Source organism: Diceros bicornis, chromosome 7 (assembly GCF_020826845.1).
Source record: "Diceros bicornis minor isolate mBicDic1 chromosome 7, mDicBic1.mat.cur, whole genome shotgun sequence".
NCBI lineage: Eukaryota > Metazoa > Chordata > Mammalia > Perissodactyla > Rhinocerotidae > Diceros > Diceros bicornis.
Window position 1 is genome coordinate 76136086 of NC_080746.1, and position 8363 is coordinate 76144448.

Sequence of the window (8363 nt, forward strand, 5' to 3'; positions counted from 1 at the left end):
GACATATCTAGACAAAAGCTTAGGTTTCAGAATTGTCTTAATATTACAGACAGTGGCACATTGCTAGTCTCCCTATAGCATACTAAAAGCCTTCTTTTTTTCTCTCCTACCTTTTAGAATAAAGGGAAACTTGAAAGTTCCTCCAAAATCCCACAGGAATTTAAATTCTGTGATCTGTCAGCCACAAAATCAGTAACTTATCTCAGAATAGCAGGTCCTCATTTTACATTGGCAAAGAGCGCACGTTCACATTTATTCTCTGAGTGGCCATTCTTTCAGAGACTCTACATACGTGGACCTCTTCTTTCTTTTGCAGAGATGGTGCCAAATGATATTCAGTCTGAATTAAAACACCTGTATGTGGCTGTCGGCGAACTTCTGCGGCACTTCTGGTCCTGCTTTCCCGTTAATACACCATTCCTAGAAGAAAAGGTTAGAACCAGTGCCAAACACAGCCAGCTGTTGTGGTAGTGTGACCACACTGTGAGGTGTTATTTTGAAATTGGAAAATTGTATTGAGTGTTTACCGTGTGCCAGACACTGGGATAGCTGCTTTGCGTGCAGTATTTAATTGAAGCCTCGCAGCATCCTGGAGGAGTAGGTAACGATACCCATTTTATAGATGGAGAAACTTGAGATCCAGACCGGTTTCATAACTTTTGATTGTACATCTTAAACTTGTGTCTGCCTCTGAGCCACTAGGAGTGACTGAAGAACGGAGACCCAAAACAAGTCACAACAGTGAAATTATTTATTTGGTACTTTTTTAGGGCTAATGAAATCCAAACTGAGATTGACAACAAATACAGCACTAGCTGTTTAACACTAAAACCCTTTTAACCAATTAAAGGACGTTTGAAAAATGGAAAGATATTTATAGTATTAATAGGAATAGCTTTACTAGATAGGTTGCTCTTATAAACTATCTTTAAGAGAAAGATAAATACCCCATTAAAAATAATAGGCAAAAGACTTTCAACAGGCAGCTCACGAAAGAATGCAAGTGGTGCAGTAAACCTAAGGACATCTTTATGCTCACTAGTATTCAAACAAAACAAACAAATTATCTTTAAAGCTATAGTGAAAGAGCATTTGTGATCTGTAATTTGCAAAAGAACAAAACACTTAAAATGATCAGTGTTGGCCCAGTTGCTAAGAGAAGAGTTCTTTCTTTCACTGCTAATACTACTTTTTTTAAAATGCTTTGACCCAAAATTTCAACATTTAGAAATTTAACCTAAGGAAATAATTAAGAATCTGTGTAGGGCCGGCCCCGTGGCTTAGCAGTTAAGTGTGTGCGCTCCGCTGCTGGCGGCCCGGGTTCGGATCCTGGGCGCGCACAGACGCGCCACATCTCCAGCCATGCTGAGGCTGCGTCCCACATACAGCAACTAGAAGGATGTGCAGCTATGACATACAACTATCTACTGGGGCTTTGCGGGGAAAAAAGTAAATAAAATTTAAAAAAAAAAAAAAAAAGGAATCTGTGTAAATATTTAGCCATAGAGACGTTCCTCTACTGCTGTCTAGGAAAGAAAATATGGAAATAGCCTAAATGTCTACCAGAAGGGGATTGGTTAAAGAAGCATTTAGTATGCTCATACATTGAAATACTATACATTCATTTTAAATGCTGACTTTGGTGAGTATTTAATGACTTAAAAGAAGGACGTTCGCACTAAGCCAAGTGAAATTTTGAAACAGTATGTACTATATATTTTTTACGTTTATTCATTCATACACATGCACAAAAAGTATTGAGAAGGATATGAATTATGAACCAGAGTGTTAATGATCTCTGAGTGGTAGGATATAATAGGTATATTTTTATTTTTATCCTTTTACGTTTTTTAAATTTTTCCACAGCAATCTTGTATTATTTTTGGGATAGAGATTTTTTAATTGAAAAAAACAAAATATATGGGGCTGGCCCCATGGCTTAGCAGTGAAGTGCGCGCACTCTGCTGCTGGCGGCCCGGGTTCGGATCCTGGGCGCGCACCGACGCACCGCTTCTCTGGCCATGCTGAGGCAGCGTCCCACATACAGCAACTAGAAAGGATGTGCAACATGACATACAACTATCTGCTGGGGCTTTGGGGAAAAAAAAAAAAGGAGGAGGATTGGCAATAGAAGTTAGCTCAGAGCCGGTCTTCCTCAGCAAAAAAAAGAGAAGGATTGGCATGGATGTTAGCTCAGGGCTGATCTTCCTCACAAAAAAAAAAAATATATATATATATATATATATATATATATGTATATATTGGATATTGCTTCTCTGCCTGCTGGAGCCAATTAATCTAGGAAAAAAAAAGTAACCTTCCTATGTGTATTTTTCTCTTGGTCCCCTGGCTCTTTGAGATTTCTCTGTAATTCATTATTTCTCTCATCTTTTTTAGGTAGTGAAAATGAAAAGTAATCTGGAACGATTCCAAGTTACAAAGCTCTGCCCATTCCAAGAAAAAGTTCGGCGACAGTATTTAAGCACAAATGTAAGGCAACAATCTGATTTTGGCCTGATTTTCTTCCTCTGTTTAGTAAAATGATGAAATTTAATTTGTTTCTGTGTAAATGAGTAGATATATTGTTTTTTTTCCTGTTGCTCAGAGTACTGTTTTTTTATTCAGTACTCTGAATAAAATTCAGAAGTGTGTATAAAGTACATAATGCTTTTTAAAATAATAAAACAAATATCTGTGTACACCCCAATCACAGTGAGAAATAGAATCTTACCAGTACCCATAGGCGTTCCCTGAGGGCCCCTATCCCATTGCCTATCCCTCTAGCATAGTCCCAAGGCTGTGCTAACCAGGCATTTGTAAGAATCATCTCCATGCTTTTCTTTATAGATTTACAACCCATGTGTATGTTCCTTAAAAATATTTATTTTGGGGGCCGGCCCACTGGTGTAGTGGTTAAGTTCATGCACTCTGCTTTGGCAGCCTGGGGTTCACAGGTTCGGATCCCCGGTGTGGACCTGTGCACTGCTTATCAAGCCATGCTGTGGCAGTGTCCCATATAAAATAGAGGAAGATGGGCACGGATGTTTTTGCTGAGGAAGATTGGCAATAGATGTTAGCTCAGGGCTAATCTTCCTCAGCAAAAAAAAAAAAAATTGAAAACCTGAGTAGCAAGCACAAACCCAGCAATGCAAAGAAAGGCAGAATTACCACTCTATGACAGTAAACTGAACAGTTCCTGGGTATGGTCTGCCTTCAGCTTCCCTGACTGTTTCTAGCAGGCAGGGCAGTGGGTGAGGTAGTAAGTGAGCAGTGTCACTTTGTGCCCAGGATGTTTAGCATGGTTTCTAACACAAGGCTGGAATAGCTGCACAAGATCATGTCTGTGTGTGTTTTGCACATCTTCTCAGGGGTGACTGGGAAAGAATAGTATACACAGACTTAGGAGTCAGTATTTCACTAAGTAGGATAATCAAAAGGGGGAGTTTTATAATTGAAAACTGAAAAACCTTCATCAATAAGATTTTTAGTGTCTATTCCCTGAACGTTCTAAGTGGTTTTTCTGAAACTATAACAGTATTACTTATAATTAGAAAAGAAGTGTCTTCCCACAGCAGCAAGGATGACAAATAGGTTTCAGCTCATGTGCCTTCTCAGTTGATTGTAACTGCCTGGAGCACTATGGTTAAAAGGATTCTGGGGCCATGGACAGCCTTACAGGAGGGTATGGTGTTCATCTCTTCTATTTAGTACTATGGAACCTCTGCTGCCCATCAAGCAGAATAAATGATTTTTATATAGTTTCCAGACAGAACTAAATAACACAACCCCCCATAATAATAACAGATGTGGTAAATAAGAGTGTTTTTTTTTTTAACTCTACCTCAGATTGGATCTAAGTCATTGACATGCTAAAAGGATTTTAGGACTTCCTGATCTCCATCCCTATACTGCCTGAATTGTAGACTTTGCAAGACTTTTACTTCCAACCATATAAACACTGTCCACCTGCAAGGAAACAGATATTCCAAAGACATTCTACCCGAGGCGTCTTTATCAGCTTAGTTTAGTGTGGTCCTGTTGACTTCTAGTTATGTGCATAGCAAGGGCAAAATTCTTTTCTGCTCAAGATATATAGTTCTGACCTAAGGTGTGACATAGTGCTTGTGTGAAGCATTGAAACCATTTAGATTTTCTGTAATCTACTGAGTCATATTGAAATCCTAAAATGTTGGAGCTGGAAGAGACCCTAGAGAACATTCACAAGATTGGCTATGCTGCAGATTTAATGGCAGGAGCTCTGGAAAATCACAGATGCCTGGGTCTCCTTCCAGACCTGCTACATCAGAATCTTCAGAGTGAGGCATTTTTCAAATGTTCTGTAAGATAATGTTGATGCCACCATCCTGGCCTTAGTCAGCAGACTAATGTTTAAACCTAGAAATCATGGGTCAGCCCCGTGGCTTAGCGGTTCAGTGCACGCGCTCCGCTGCTGGTGGCCTGGGTTCGGATCCCGGGCGCGCACTGACGCACCGCTTCTCCGGCCGTGCTGAGGCCGCGTCCCACATACAGCAACTAGAAGGATGTGCAGCTATGACATACAACTATCTACTGGGGCTTTGGGGGGAAAAAAAATAAATAAATAAAATTATAAATCTAGAAATCACCAGTTAGTCACCTCCCTCATTTGACAGAAGAAACTGAGGCCTAGAGCACTGTTACTTTCACATTGTCCTATAGCTGGTTAACCACAGGGCAGACATTACACCCAGACAGAGCAGGTGAATTTCCAGCCTCTGCTGTGCCCCACCGTCTCTCCCACCTTTCTATACGAAGTGTCTGATAACACCTTCACAGAGGGCCTCTGGGGAGGCCCTCACTGGGGAAATACAAACGAGCTTGGACACTACACTCTGAAGTATGTGGCAAATCTGGAGCAGACGCGTTAACTTCCCCAGCATGTGCATAGTCGTTGCTTAGGTGTCTTGCTATGTTTTTCAGTTGGTAAGTCACATAGAAGAGATGCTCCAGACAGCCTACAACAAGCTCCACACGTGGCAGTCACGGCGTCTGATGAAGAAGACGTGAAGTGTCTGGCCTCACGGGTTTTGTGAGATTGAGGGAACTGTGACCTGCAGTGACTCTAGAAACCTGGCCTGACAGACATGCAGATGATCACACAGAAGTGACGAGAAACATCTGCACCACGCCACCTCTCGGAGCTGATGCTGTTGTACTTGCACATTGTGAACTGAAAGGAAAGGAACTGTGATTAAAAGCTAGGGAGGTAAACTAAGGCGAAACCAAAATGAGCTAAGTTGCAAATATATATATATATATATTTTAAAAAGACACTGTTTACTGCAGTTACTCAGGAACTGCTTTTGATTCACATTAAGCTGCTTTCAGAAATTAAAAAAAAAAAACACTTTTTAAAAGGGTGCATTGATAAAATCTGAGGTTTTTTTGTTTTTTTTTTTCTGTGTAAATTTTTTTCCTAAGTTTATGGCACAGGGTACACCTTAAGTATTTCTCCTCCATCCTCCACTTGGATCCTCAAGTTTTACTGAATTCTAGTTGTACCTTACATCAGCAAGTTAAAGAGAGTACTTTAAAATAAAGCAGAGGGAGACTGTTGCTCAACCATCAGGAAACAGTTGTAGTCAGAAGACATTCTTGGTCCTGTGTTTCCTACGGAAATAAGAAACAGTGAATATTGCACTGAGTGTTTGTGGTTTGGAGTCCCTAAAGGGTAAAGAGGGGACATATTTGCAGAAAGTCACGTGGGGTTTTTATGCAGAATTTTGTCAGAAGACAATGGCGCTGCATGTTTTTCTTTGAGTGCAAATGTACATTGCTAAGATTTTTTTTTTTAAGATGGCATGTGCTTTGAAGAGGAAATGGCATTTTTAAGAGTTTAAAAATCTTATGTGAGAAATATAAAAAATCTTATTTTCACCTCTTTAGAAAATAATAAAAGATGTTTCTCATATCTCTTTTTCTCCAGTATCTGACTGTTCCTGCCCTTGGCGAATCGATCATCATTGCATAGTGACTGAAAAGCCTAAATGCAAAAAAAAAAAAGAAAGATATGTTCTTGTTTCTGGAATTCGTGCCATATTTTGTTCCTAATAGGATCAGCTCACTGTTTATCTAAGACCTTAGATGTCTTGTATTAAAAATTACAGAAAAAAGTAAAACTTTTTATAGATACTCTTTTAACTGTTAACACATCTTGTGGTTTCTCCTTATGTGTGGTATTTACTTGGGTGGGCTGTTTGAGGGCTACTCATTCTTTTTTAAAGTCATGATTACAAGCTGGTTATCATTCATCTAATGGCTACAACAGGTCAAAAACCTGTTCAGACTTTGAATTGGTGAAAGGAAAGAGGCGACATCACTTTCTGCTTCAGTCCTCCCACTTCTCTTTCTGATCAGTATAGTAATGGTGTAGCCCCTGGTTCCTTATGGTTTTACGAAGTGCTTTTCAAATGTGTTATCACAACTACTCTGAACAATAGCAATGGAGCAGATGGGAAAATGTTTGAAATAGAAGAGTGTGTCTACTGGGAAAGGCAGATGTAAACAAATAAAATGCTCTGTTGAGTGCTCTGTTAAAGATTAAGTTATAAATATAATGGAGCCTGAAGGAGAAACCGTTCTGGGGCATTGGGTAGGCTTGAGTAAAGAGGTGACATTTTAGCTAAGCCTTGGAGTCGAGTGGGGAAGAATGTATGAAGGCTTTGAAAAACCCCAGTGTGTTAGGGGAACAGTGTGTGTGTTAGATTGGAGGGTTGAGAGTGACAAATAAGAGGCTGAGAAAATCAATTTAATTCAGGTTGTGAATGACATTGTATGCCAAGGTAAGAAATTCAGACCTTTCCCATTAGGCATGGGGGACCCCAGAGAAAATTTTGAGCAAGTTGTTTTTATGAGGGTTTTTTGGTTAGTGGGTTTTTTTTTAGATAAAAAGCCCAGCAGGGAGGCCAAAACCTAGAAGGCTTTTGGAACAATCCAGACTGGAAACTAGGTCCAAATTAAAGTGGAGTTCTGGCAAATAGAAGGGAGGGCATTGAGTCAAGACATTACTGAGCTGTGTGACCAAGTCTCGGGGAATGAAGGACTTAAAGGAGGTTTCACCAGAGAGAGCTCTCAATTTCATGTCTAGCTTGCGTTTGAAATATTTGATCCTTGGAGTCTGAGAATGAACTCTGGCAGCCGTTTAGGCCCACTGTGGCCCACCTGCCCGTTGTGGAAAGGGACCGCAGCCACTGGTGATCAAGGGCTGCTGTCACCAGCAATGTGCCAGGCACCTGCCCTGCTGTGTCTCACTCCATTCTCACAACAACCAGTGAGTCAGGTAGGTGCTGCAGGTCATAGATTAGAAAAGGGTTAGATGTTAAGTAATTTACCCAAGTTGACACAGCAAGTGGCAGAGCTGGGATTTACCCTAAACTGCTAAACTTCTCCAGCCACTTAGGGTTAAGATACTTTTGGAAGCTTTTATTCCCCAGCCTAGGCCTCCACTGCCTAGTTTTTCCTTTGACTGCCCTGTCTGTTTTTCTTGCCTCCGATTGTATTCTTTGCTGCTTTTATGGCAAATCACATTACAGGGTTATGTGGGTCTCGTTAGCACAGAGTAATAATATAATGTAGTAATAATATAACATAGTAATAATATAATGAAAGCATGTCTGCCTTAGGAGAATGAGTTTCTCCTGGAAAGAAGCATAGTCTGCTTTGGACTTCCACCACAAAATGAGCAGGATATTTTGTGATATCCATTTCAGTCTGGAAAACAAAAAAACTGCTTTAACATCTGTACCTGGAGAGGTAACCCAGTCGTCGAGGCTGAGGGTTTAATCCAGAAAGTGATTTCTTGTCAGTGCATGCACCACCTGGAGCTGACAGTGGCTGTGGGGTGGAAAGCTGCCCATTTTAAACTTAGATTTGCTGTCTCCCGTGTCAAGACTTGCTCGGGATTCCTCAGTGCGTTACCTCTGCCCTTTCCCAGTTTAGCTTCTTCAAGACTCAGCTGTTCTCCCAGTTCTTGAAGCCAGGGCAATTTTCAGCTCTTAAATTGTCCAGAGCTGGAGCATTGCCCAAAACTTGGATCAACCCTCATTTGTAGTACATAGCCTGGCTTGGGTGCGTATTAAAGTCACAGAAAAGACTTTGGAATTCAGACTTTGCAGCCACAGAGCCATGTTTGCATGGTCTTTCACAATCCCTAATACATATGACAAAGGTGGAATTGCCCCTGTTGAGGGGGAGCTAGAGACCCAGCTCCTCCCTCTCCCCCTAAAAATACTGCATGAGAAACCAATACCCGCTCTGGCCACCTGGCAACCTGCTGTGTTCAGGAGTAGGCTGAAGTTGAAGTGTAAGATAAATTCTGGCTTAAA

The 8363-nt window shown here is 40.8% G+C and overlaps 1 protein-coding gene across 1 annotated transcript in view; it reads left to right on the top strand.

The window, feature by feature from the left end:
* The window catches only part of GTF2H1 (general transcription factor IIH subunit 1), a 34702-nt gene extending 28752 nt beyond the window's left edge, over nucleotides 1–5950 (top strand). The window contains exons 13-15 of the mRNA XM_058546101.1: nucleotides 317–432; nucleotides 2398–2490; nucleotides 4960–5950. Of these exons, the coding sequence (XP_058402084.1) occupies nucleotides 317–432; nucleotides 2398–2490; nucleotides 4960–5046 (296 nt within the window). The 3' untranslated portion in view covers nucleotides 5047–5950. The remainder of the gene's footprint in view (nucleotides 1–316; nucleotides 433–2397; nucleotides 2491–4959) is intronic.
* The last annotated feature ends 2413 nt before the right edge of the window (nucleotides 5951–8363 follow it).